The sequence below is a fragment of the Leguminivora glycinivorella genome, chromosome 5, assembly GCF_023078275.1.
Source record: "Leguminivora glycinivorella isolate SPB_JAAS2020 chromosome 5, LegGlyc_1.1, whole genome shotgun sequence".
NCBI lineage: Eukaryota > Metazoa > Arthropoda > Insecta > Lepidoptera > Tortricidae > Leguminivora > Leguminivora glycinivorella.
Genome location: NC_062975.1, coordinates 13,796,237 through 13,809,061, shown reverse-complemented (window position 1 = coordinate 13,809,061; position 12,825 = coordinate 13,796,237). Strand labels below are relative to the sequence as shown.

Below are 12,825 nucleotides of genomic sequence, written 5' to 3'. Positions count from 1 at the left end.
TGGATCCCCAAGGATATCACTCATCATTAGGCTTTGTTATTCTTGCTTTAACAATTAGGCAAACTATCTCAATCTTGAAGTTTTTTTTTTGCTGTAGATAGATGTTGTAATGAGTTCACTATTGTCTTGCAGAAACTTTTTTCTCGCATATATTTGATTCGTATAATACTTGGCAGAAGTAACGTTTGGCAGAAACACCTTACGTAGAATATGCTGAGGCATAAATAATTTCGCAGGTTTTTATAATACCGAATCTTACGTTGGCATAATGTTGATGCGCATAATAGATGAGATCTCCTAGTCGAATACTACTTTCGCAGAAAATATTTGTGCATAATATTTAGGCGGCATAAAGTTGTAATTTGTTTTTTGATAGCGAGTCGGATGTGTTGTGGATGCAGGATATCTAACATTCTTCCTCGCTTCGCTCGTCGTCGTACCTAACGGGAGCTCTGGGACAGTATTTCCTTTTCGATACCGTGTCATAATTCTGCTCTTGCTATATATACTATTATTATGGTAGATAAAATTATGCTAAATCAAAGTTGACCAAAGTAATGTTCTGTAAAACAATATTCTGACAAATGTATCGTATGCGTGGTAGTAATAATGCAAACTAAGTTTTCTGCAAAATTCCCATTCGACCGAAAGTATTTCTGCGAAACATGTAATGCAAAGTGTGTTTCTGACCAAAATTATTCTTCCAGATGCGGGTAACCCATTGTAGTGATATAATATTGAATATCTTTGTTTGTTATTCTAAAAACAAAGAAGTCGTAAGTTTAATACACGCTCTCGGATAAATTGGAAGTATTTTTCTCGTGAACTCATAAATGTTCCTTTACGCCGCTACAACCGGCGCGATAACTTTATCAACGTCTTTATGTGATATAACGGAAGACTAAACGACATTTCCAAAGGCTGTTGGAAAAAATCACCGCATACAGAGTTTACAAACTTTTCCGTTCAGTCATTCTTGCCGAGCGATCCGCGCGTCCCCGAATTGCTTAATTCAAAATACGGAAATTCGATCACCTTACTGAAACAGCACTTTTATGATAACAATTCTTCTCAAGTTTTCTGAGAATCTTATTGAAGTAATAAATTGGATTTTTGTGTGTAATGCCTTTTTTTTGTATACATATAGAACTTTTTCAGCTCGTTTTTTAAAGAAGTCTCATTAGTATCACAGAATACCGATATAATAGTACAAGTACAGAAGGCTCACTCCTTTGATATTTACAAAACGTCGCCATTCTATAATTTAACAAACGGACCGCACTCGAGCAGCCGACATTGAATTCTATTGCGCTGCGCGAAGGTTGTCACCACCGGCATGTAGCTGCAAAAGTGCATGGCGAATTTATCAATGAATTGATTCATAATCTCTCCATGCACTTTTGCAGCTGATAGTACCTACTTGTAGCGCGGCGATAGATTTCCTATTTACCACACCCATTGAAAACGAAGGTACCTATTTAGTACTTAAATTGAGTTGTTGTTTATATTGATTCATTTCCTGATTATAATAATCTCTAATTAGGTACTTACTTTCATCACTTTATAAAATTTCCCTCGTTAAAGAAAGAAACACTCATAACAGTGTAACCACCGTTGAATTAAAAAAAAAGGATCAACCTTCGTTCACTCTTCCCCTCTCCATGTATGTATTTCATTTACTGAAACCAATTTCCACATGACGTTAGCATAAAATATGGGGAATGAAATTCCCCAGGGATAAAAATCACACGAAGTCACGTTATAAAAAGGCTCTTTCAGTAATTAAAATCCTGCCCGCTTTACTCACGGCTATATATACATATAGTAGGTTAAGCTTGAATGACAAATTGAATTACTTTGTCTAAGCCTTCACTATATCTGATTTGGGCTGGATTATGAAGGTACATAGTAAAACCACTGAGATTTGGATAGTAATAGTACATTTCGATAGAAGGGCGAAATATATTTAGGTGGAATATTCCAAATGAGAGGTTTTAAATCGACACGAGTTGTGAATTACCTTTTCCCTTGTTGTACAACGTTTTACAGTACTAATGGCTCATTAAATTTTCGACGAAGTTAATTAAGGTCCTCATTTGTATTGTGAAATAATACCATAAATACTGTTAAGTATGTTATATAAACGTAAAGTATTTTTTTCAGGGGCGTTTTTGACCGGCAAGACAGCGTGCGATCTGAGTATACCAGCGATCGAGAATCGTCGCGCTACGGGATAGTTCAACAAGCTTCCATCGACAGCACCGACTCCAGGATATGCTATCTGACGTCTAGTGAGGTAAGTGCCCTTAACTCTCTCTATCAACAACACTGACAAGTACTTAAGGATGACCAAAGAAAAGGTGGGCTGGGTAGCCTTTTATTCTATTTTTTTTGTATTGACCTAACTATTCCTTGTCTGTTTAAAGACAAATGTATAAACACACAACATCATACTAGCCTTAACTGGTCAGTATTCTGCCCGTTCCAATGTCAGTACGCAATCAAATTCTGGTATTCATTGAATCGTTTCCATTAAACACGTTTATTCCAACTTTATTGCACATTCCACAAGTAAAAGGAAAAAGTAAATTAAAAAAACGCTGTAACTTGTAAATATTTTTTCCTCAATTCTGAATGACTGCGGGTCGCGACCACATGAGGTTGTTATTTTGTACTCTCACATCATGCACGACTTTCCGCCTTCTTAATAATATACCCATACATATGTACACATGTACCAAGAGTATTGTGTTATTTTTTGTGGCATATTGGCATACGCATATTTATAAGTTACTGTAATAGGATTTATGTTTCAATTTTGCTGTCAACTATTTATTTGGCATTCTTATAGCTAACAAAATATAAATAAATAAAAAACTAATACACATTCTCATACACATATTCAATTCCTGCATCATCATCATCCTATTCCTGTTTTGATATACACCACTTATGCCGAATCTGTGCTAGTCTCATCCAGAACCGACCCATTCTTTTTTCCGAAATCATACATCCTACCAATTATACAATATATACCTACCTAACTTATTTTATATTTACAATGATGTTCAGATCTAGTGCGAAAACATTTTCTTTCGTATTCTTACGGAATCGTACGAACGTGTCATGCTATTTCAGTCGACGTACTGACGTACAGACACTGTTTAAACTAGCATGACAAATACGAAAGTTTCTGTACAGTTTTATTACTCAGTCTTGAAACACGTGTAAGCACTACGCACATAAATTACAAAACCTGTTAAACCCCTGTAGTAAAAAGTGCCTTGTTTAGGTACTCAGCTACAAACTATGCCTGAACACTGAACTGCGAACGATCTCAATGCATTTGACTAAACTGGAATGCAATTTGTGAGCTCGTTGTGGTGTTGTCACGCAACTGACGGGCTTCCAACTAAATTGCCACTGGTAGCGATGCAGTTTAATCAAGTTGTTATTTAAAGTTGAAATTGTTGTATCCGTTTTCATGCAGGTTATATTCGAGCTTGGTGCGAAATTTGTAAATTTGGGCCAGTAACAAATTGTATTGAAAAAAAAAATACTGTAAATTATTATTTAAAAATTCGAGAGTCCTATGTCAAAATTGAGTTTATTCTGGAATAATACATACAATCCTCCACGACTTAAGGTAAATATGCCCATTGGAGAGAATCTCGGATATCATTAAGCTCCCACGCGGGGAAATTGAACTTGAGAAATTGCTTTTCAAATCTATCTCGATATATGTAAGTGTACGTAATAGGTAGATTGATTACTCAGGTACGCATTCCGATACCTCGCGTATAAAGGAACGGCATCGGCAGGTAATCTTTTATGCAAAGGTTGTGATTTACCGACGACCCTCTCTAAGTCAGCTTTGTGAACCCGAACTATACAAGTCGCTTATTCAAGGTACAGAAGTTCTTTTTAATTTTTCTCTGAATTTTAAAATAAAGAAAGCGCGCTTGGTACAAATTTTAAATTCGTTCGTTTTCGTTTTTTTCGTTCTTTTGTATTCCCTGTAAAGTGATTAAAAGCGTGGTATTTACAAAAAGTTAAAAGTGTGGGTAATATCGCTATCCGTTCACAATCTGTTCACGAAAAAACTTATAAGAGTTATAAGTTTAGTAGTGTTTCGTTTTTAATGTTCCATACGTCAAAGAGGAAAACGGAACCCTTATAGGATCACTTGTGCGTCTGGCTGTCCGTCTGTCACAGCCAATTTTCTCCAAAACTACTGAACCGATTAACTTGAAATTTGGCACCATGTAACCCAAAGACGGACATGTAGGTAATTAAAATTAAGAAAATTTAATGACAGGGGCCACTTTTGGGGGGTAAAAGTGAAAATTAAAAATCTAACTTTTTTGAACTATATTGTGTTACATATCAAACGAAAGAGCTTTCTATAAGTAATTTCAAAGATGAATTTTTAACAAATTTTTGGTCAAGTAATTTTTTCAATTACCATCTCCACCCCCCCCCCCCCCTTATCTCCGAAACTACTAAGCGTAAAAATTTTAAAAAATACACAAGATAGCCTTAAATCTATAAAATACAGGAAAACCTATTAGAAATCTACAGTCAAGCGTACATCGGACTTAAAAGAAAAAACCTCAAATTACGAATTTCACTCACTACCCCTGCAAGGAGTTACCAAATCGTTTCATTAAAATCGATGACATGGTTCCTAAGAACAGATCTTGGTATGTCTTAAAGTTTCAGACTTTTCCGTACTGGCTGATTTGAATGAGCCACCCTGTATAGAGATGCCCTGATAGACAGTAATAAAACCGGCCAAGAGCGTGTCGGGCCGCGCTCAGTGTAGGGTTCCGTAGTTTTTCGTATTTTTCTCAAAAACTACTGAACCTATCAAGTTCAAAACAATTTTCCTAGAAAGTCTTTATAAAGTTCTACTTTTGTGATTTTTTTCATATTTTTTAAACATATGGTTCAAAAGTTAGAGGGGGGGGACGCACTTTTTTTTACTTTAGGAGCGATTATTTCCTAAAATATAAATATTATCAAAAAACGATCTTAGCAAACCCTTATTCATTTTTAAATACCTATCCAACAATATATCACACGTTAGGGTTGGAATGAAAAAAAAATTCAGCCCCCACTTTACATGTAGGGGGGGGTACCCTAATAAAACATTTTTTTCCATTTTTTATTTTTGCACTTAGTCGGCGTGATTCATATACATATTGGTACCAAATTTCAGCTTTCTAGTGCTAACAGTTACTGAGATTATCCGCGGACGGACGGACGGACGGACGGACGGACGGACAGACAGACATGGCGAAACTATAAGGGTTCCTAGTTGACTACGGAACCCTAAAAAGTAGCTCCATAAATAACATTGATATAACTCTTATCATTTACCACCCTCCTTAATTCTGCCAAGAGTCTGTTTGAAAGAAAATATATTGCTTCGGATATCTTAAACGTTTTCACTTTACATATCTGTCTGCTTTTTAGGGTTCCGTAGTCAACTAGGAACCCTTATAGTTTCGCCATGTCTGTCTGTCCGTCCGTCCGTCCGTCCGTCCGCGGATAATCTCAGTAACCGTAAGCACTAGAAAGCTGAAATTTGGTACCAATATGTATATCAATCACGCCAACAAAGTGCAAAAATAAAAAATGGAAAAAAATGTTTTATTAGGGTACCCTCCCTACATGTAAAGTGGGGGCTGATTTTTTTTTTTCATTCCAACCCTAACATGTGATATATTGTTGGATTGGTATTTAAAAATGAATAAGGGTTTACTAAGATCGTTTTTTGATAATATTAATATTTTCGGAAATAATCGCTCCTAAAGGAAAAAAAAGTGCGTCCCCCCCCCCTCTAACTTTTGAACCATATGTTTAAAAAATATGAAAAAAATCACAAAAGTAGAACTTTATAAATAGTTTCTAGGAAAATTGTTTTGAACTTGATAGGTTCAGTAGTTTTTGAGAAAAATACGAAAAACTACGGAACCCTGCACTTAGCGTGGCCCGACACGCTCTTGGCCGGTTTTTTGCATTGTTTTAGGCATCAGGGATGTGCAATTTTTTAAACAATTTCATTTTTTTGTTTATTTTTTTTGTATCGCTTTGAGACGTCCGATGACAAACAACTTTTACGTTGTACAATTTTCAACTCCGATATTAGTTTTTGACTGGATTAGATAAAAGCCATTTAAAATTTTAGTAAGTAAGGCTAAGCATAAAATTTAATAGTTACTTGTACTTTCTTCATAAAATTCGGAAGGGGAATCTTGATATGATGGAAATAATGGTGGTTTTTATACAACTTTCGAAATTAGACGAGTTTCGAAATTACCCTAATGCACCTTATGTCATTTTTTTCTAAAAACAAAAACGTATTATTAAAAATAGTATCAAAATAATTAATTACAGTTTAATCTGAAATTTGCGTTTATTAATTAGTTAGGACACATAATATTATCATAATAAAATCAGTCGTGTTTCATCAATTCATGCAATCATTCAAAAGCCAATGATATGGAATAGTGTGTAATCAACTACATTTCGTGATTGTGATAATTTGGTGCATTTACCTGATTATTTCAATCGAGGATTAATCCCAAATGAGGTTTGTAATACTGAAAACAATATGTTTTCAGCAATATGTTATTATTAAATATTTTGTGTATCTAAAGTACCAGAGTTGGGCACAATAATGCATTTTGTCGCATTAATTAGCATGACTTAAGGGGCATCTATTTCTACACTTAACTGTCAAGCATTGATACTTTTTCACGCGGTTTTCATCGATGTTTGAGACATTTTGAGTTGAATTTCCTGGATTTTCACTACAGACAGAATTATAAGACAAACGGCCATCAGATCTTCGACCTTTTATCTCTATTCGTTGGAGTCATATATAAAAAAATACTTATTTTGATGATATTTTTAAACATGGTCTAAAACACTTCTCATTCGAATTTAATTTCAGTGAAAGTATCAAATCCATAATTTTGTCTTCGGTTACCGCGATAGTTACTCATGAAATAAAAATATCCAAACTTTAATGGAGAAGATGGCTTTACTTTACCACTGGCTTGGGATCCAGTAGTACATCTGATAATGGAACAAGTACGACGAAGACTGTGAGGCATTTGTGTTGTATGGTGTTGGACATTTGCAGTTTGTTTTTGTCAATTTTGTGTAGATTAATTGATTAATTGTTTTTTAACATAGTAATGGTATTTTTTTTAATATTGCATAACTAGCTTTATTTATAGTGTGTTAACCTGCCTTAGGAATCTATATTATTTATGGTCATGGTTCGTTAATATTTCTTGTATGTGGGTAGCTTTTGCACATTGTAATTTTTTCTCAGTCACCCGTTGACCACGAACGCTGTAAAGTATTCGAAACGTCGGTATGAATTGTAAATTTATTATACGCGATCTAATCCGTTTCCATAGTTTTATTTCATGAGTATCAAATCCAATCAACACATTTTTATTTTGCTTGAAATATGGTACAAAAGTTGTTCAGACAATATTTTAAAGATCACGTATTTCACCATCATCGCATGCAAAAAATATGAAATGAAATATATGAAGTCGACATGTTTGGTTTACACCTTTGACTTTTTCAAATTGCAAGAATTATTTTAATTTTAAACTAATAGGACAAAAAAAAGTTTTGACTACATATTTTTCTTCAGTTAGTTTGTACCTATTATGCTTACGGATGAGCTAAAATCGATACCGTAATTAGCATTGGTCTGCAAAAGCATCCAAGTGTCACAGTACTGCAGATGAGTTGGGTCGGTACGAGTAGGTATGCTGAAAGGCAAGGTTTGCTGGGACGGGAGTCGGGCAGCTTCGCGCGCGCTCGGCCGCGTCTGCGCGCCGCCCCTCGCTCGCTGCCCTGCGCTTCAGGCACCCCAATTGTGTTCTGAACGTAGCAACTCAAATATTATTTTGAGGTTAGCTTTTCACAAATAAAGTGTAACACAATGGCCGAGCCTACTCGAGGTCCTCTCAAACTCACACTAACCTCAAAATAGAACGTGTCGAATGTCGCGTAAAAGAACTTTAAACCGTAAACTCAGACGTTTTGTTTGTGTCAATACAAAGCTTTTACTGTCAAGTGCACGGACAAAGAAGATTGGCATCGTGTTCAATACGTTTCGCACACTTAACGGAATTTAATTCATAACATTTAACAATAATACTGATAGACTGGTTGAACTGTTGTGACGTTAGTTGTATGACATATCCTGTGGCAAAGTGAAGTCAATTCTGCGGCCTATCTGCGAGTGAAACTTGATAGATTTAGTCCTCGATTCCAATATAATAAAAATAAATAATAATAAATTGAGATTATTGAGAATTTTGTATTAGAGTTCCTGCTTGTACATCGCTTCATCCACCTGTGATAATTCGTCCTTGTTGACTTTGTGTACCTATTTCTAATGCTGCCAATGTTTTTCAAATAGTTATTCTACTAGTTAAAGCTCCTAGAGTGTTCAATGTTATTATGTGCTAATGTTTACGAAGATTGTTAGAATCGGATTCTATAATATGTTGAATTAGATAATCTTTGGGCAAGCTAAGATTTATATACTGTTGAATATGAGTAGTATGTTGTTGTTCGACTAGTTTGTACTTTCAAGGCTAAGCCACGCTATAGAATGTGTCTATGGTAACTGCATGGGGGCCGTCAAATCTAAGAATGCACATTTTATCAAGGTAACGTTATACTCAAACTAGCATGTGAATAACCTCGTAGAATTAAAATATATTTTCGAATAATTCTGTTGGTACTTATTTCTAGTATCATATTATAGATATATAATAAATATAGCCATATTGTTCTAGCGGCGTTAATTAAGTCAGCAACCTGTGCCTTAATGGATTATATGCCCGATGAAGCATGCACTTTGGACCCAAAGGGTATATATAGAGGGTACTTAAGTATGAATAGCAGTATTAATGGAATTAAATCAATATCGATGCTTCATAATTGCGTTCCTTTGGGCATGTTGCAAATGTTCAATACAAGTATGAACATTCCTGGACTACCTCCAAATTAAAAACTATTGTCCATGGGCGGCGGTGATCGCTTACCATCAGGCGACCTGTCTGCTCGTTTGCCTCCTATCCCATAAAAAAAAACTATTCAATTTCAAAAATTTCAATTCGATATAATTATATAATACTTATCGTTAACATAGCATAACTTTATAACTCAGTTCTTTTGATATTTTTTTACGATTGTGTGGGAAAAAACGCAAATAAATTGTGTTTTCCCTTTATACAAAATTCAAGATAAGAGGTAGGGTTGTCAATATATGAGACTAATTATAAAAAAAAATAGTAAGCAAAGAGCATAGTATCTAATGCTGTATCAATCGATGGGTTTAATAGACGTCGTACATGACATAAAATATCTCTAAAGTCATAAAAAGTTGCATATGAATGTATTACCGAATATAACCCACTGTTATAATAGTAAAAAAGTAATAAAGATACGGTGTTAATATTTTGTCTACTACATCCCTTAACTACATTAAAGTTACGGTTTACTATTGCTACATGTGCTACGCGTGTTCAGTGGTCAAATACGACACAATGTAAAACATGGAACATGGATAATACAATATTTCAATTTGTTGAAATTACCCGCAAGTCTAGATTCTCCTCCTGTACCCAGTAGACCAAGAAACCATCTATTTTTTGATCCTCCAAAAGCCGCATCCCCACGCCTGCTCACGCGATCAGTTTCTAGCAATATCCTAGCAATAGCTATATTATTTAACTTTTTACGACCTGAGACGCAGGGGCAAAGCTACTCTAGGTACTTACCGTATAAAGTTTCAAAGAAAATTTCTGATTGGCTATGGCTACCTTTCGATAGTAATATTCCAATACAAATAGTGTAACTTTTAAATAAACGATCTTACATAAAATAGAAACGCGATAAGAATATATCGCGTTTCATTGTAAAGTAAGATATTAAAGAAAAACATGTTTGTGCACTGTATACTATTAAATGTAAATATGGTTTGTTTGTTCGTACGGGCGGGCTTTATTTACCCGTAATGGGATCCAGAGGCCCTCTGTTTATTCTTGCGGGCTAGGCTCGCAGACCGAGGCACGGCCAGCGCGAAGTATGTCAGGGTCGCTTCATATCGACCGGCTTCTTTCACAGCAACAGACCCTCTCGTGTATTTTCCGGTTTATCGGATGATGTGTGGATGCTGGACGATTATTTGTGATATATTAGGTGCGGTTATAATCTAAATATATAATAGAAGAAACTGACTGACTGACATATCAACGCACAGCCGAAACCGCTGGTCCTAGAAATTTCAAATTTGACACGTAGGTTCCTTATATGGTGTAGAGGTTCACTGAGAAAGGATTTTACAAAATTCACATCCTAAGGGAGTGAAATGGCGGTCCGAAATTCAACGTTTGAATAAGATTACTTTTAGTACGCGGGCGAAGCCGCGGGAAAAAGCTAGTTTAAATATATAATTGATGATTTTTATGTAGGTATATAAGTATGTATTTGTCTATATCAGCACCCATTGCATAAGCTTTGGGGCTAGGTTGTGTAACTCTCTAATACTTACGGACGAATCTTAACGGTGTTTAGTATTGGACATAGGAAATTGAATAAGATAACTTTTACTTGAAATTTAAATTAAAATAGTATTCATAAAACTTTATTCGGCCCGCACCCGCAGCGTAATGGAAACACACTCGCATTAAAAACTCGTTGACAGTAAAGTTACTTTTTAAGAGCTTATAATTATTGCGTATGTAACTTCAACTGACTGTTATCGCAACCATGTTTACAGTAGGTACATTGCTATTGAGATAATTATGTGTTAATATTAAAATTTTGAAAAAACCCCCGACCGCGACATTGTAGACCGATTTTCATGAAACATGGCTAAGAACACTTCCGACTAACTCAGCTTTCAGACAAAAAAAACTAAATCTAAATCGGTTCATCCGTTCGGGAGCTACGATGCCACAGACAGACACAAACACACGGACAGACAGACAGACGTCGTTTTTGAGTCGGGGGTTAAAACATTCTTAATTAATGATGATGATATATTTTTGGAAACCCTTGTATTAAGGCTTTGACCCATGGTTTAAAAGTTTAAAGTCACTTTGATTTGGCTGTGATAATCACTAAATATTTTTTAGTGTTGCGTTCTATAAGCATATCGCGAAGGTCTACAGCTCCCAGGAGCCACTAGTTATAGAATATCCGGCTTTTGAAGTTTTACATACATATCCTCAAAATTGTCTCGAGTTAGGTACACGTACAAAATGTTCTTTCCCCTTCGTCGCTCACATAATGTGATTCTTCCAAAGTAGCAGGTGGAACTACGCACGTATTGCCGCATGAAATATTTACGCTCGACAAAGAAGAATTTTATTATTACGTGGGTACAGTGGGCCAAGAAAGTGGTCTACCAGTTTTGACAAAAGTTTCTGTGAGCTCTAACGATCGCTAAGGTTGACTTGACACATGGCATGACGTAAATATCATATACACCGTGTTTTTATTGAATTCCGTTAATTTAAGGGAAGGTTCTTTAGGTTAAATACAATTGATTTCTCTAAGAAACTAGCGTCTTAACTCTTATATAAATTTAATTTTAATTATTGAACACGTGTGTGGCATCCCTTACCACTTTCTAATGTTATTTTTTTTGACATCTGCCGTCAGACACTTCACGTTGACTTTAATGTTATGAATAAGGTCATCTCACACTAATTAATTCAATTTTTGTGTATGGAAACAAAAAATATACTTTTTTCGAATTTAACATAAAGCTACATACAGGGTGCTTCCTGATGATGAACTTAACCGCATGTCGAATTTAACGGAAAACAAAAACAAACACGGTGTGTATACACAAACAGAGCAATTGTCACTGATATAATATTATTGCAAGCGGAAATCGACCTTGTTGTCTCATGACGTTCAAACGAATCTGAACCGTAACGTGGTAAACCACATTTTTAGTCGACTGTACACGTCTAACAGAAATAAGTTCATTGACAATCGGTTTATTTTTGCTGTCACTCGGATATCAAAAGCTTGCACAATTTCTCGTCGAAGATTGCTTCCGAACTTTATTACATTTCAGTAACAATGTTTTTATTAAACTCAGAAATAAATTCGATGTGTCTGTTAGTTAAGTCGCTGTCCGATATATCTATTTAAAAATATTTAAAATATAAAATATAAATAGTGTTTAAAACATTAAACGCGATTAAGTCCCCTTTTCAATTTTATATATCTGTAAAAAAATAATATCTTTTTCTTTGGCTTTTACAATCAGTCGCCGAAATTGTTACCAAATATAGGTACCTAATTGTTAGTCTTTACTCTCTAATTAAGTGCTAACGGCGCAAAATTTAATCACAAACTACATTTATACGTAGGTAGGTACCTATTTATTGTATTAATGTTTGGAACGTGACAGCTCGTTAATAGCCAAGACAGCTATCTAAAACTTCTAGTTGCTCCTGTCATTTGGAACACAGTTGAGTCAAATACAGGTACAACAAACAAAACACCCCAGAAGTTGCTGCCCGTTGATCGATCCTGAAATACGAAACCAAATCGTGTTAGGTCTATACGGATAAGTGTGCCATACTGAGAAGTGTGTTTGACCTTAACATTTGACCTGTTTCAACAATGACCAATGTTTACAAAAGTTATTATCACTAGTTAAAATAATTTGTGTAAGAATATCCTATAATATATATTTCAAATGTAGACTTCTTCCAAATAGTGTCTCACTGACTGACTCACTTTATTCGTGTTTTA

General features: G+C 35.2%; 1 protein-coding gene across 1 annotated transcript in view; it reads left to right on the top strand.

Annotated features, from left to right (window-relative positions):
• The window catches only part of LOC125226395, a 190,294-nt gene that overhangs the window by 54,149 nt on the left and 123,320 nt on the right, over window positions 1-12,825 (top strand). The window contains exon 20 of the mRNA XM_048130367.1: window positions 2,164-2,296. Within this exon, the coding sequence (XP_047986324.1) occupies window positions 2,164-2,296 (133 nt within the window). The remainder of the gene's footprint in view (window positions 1-2,163; window positions 2,297-12,825) is intronic.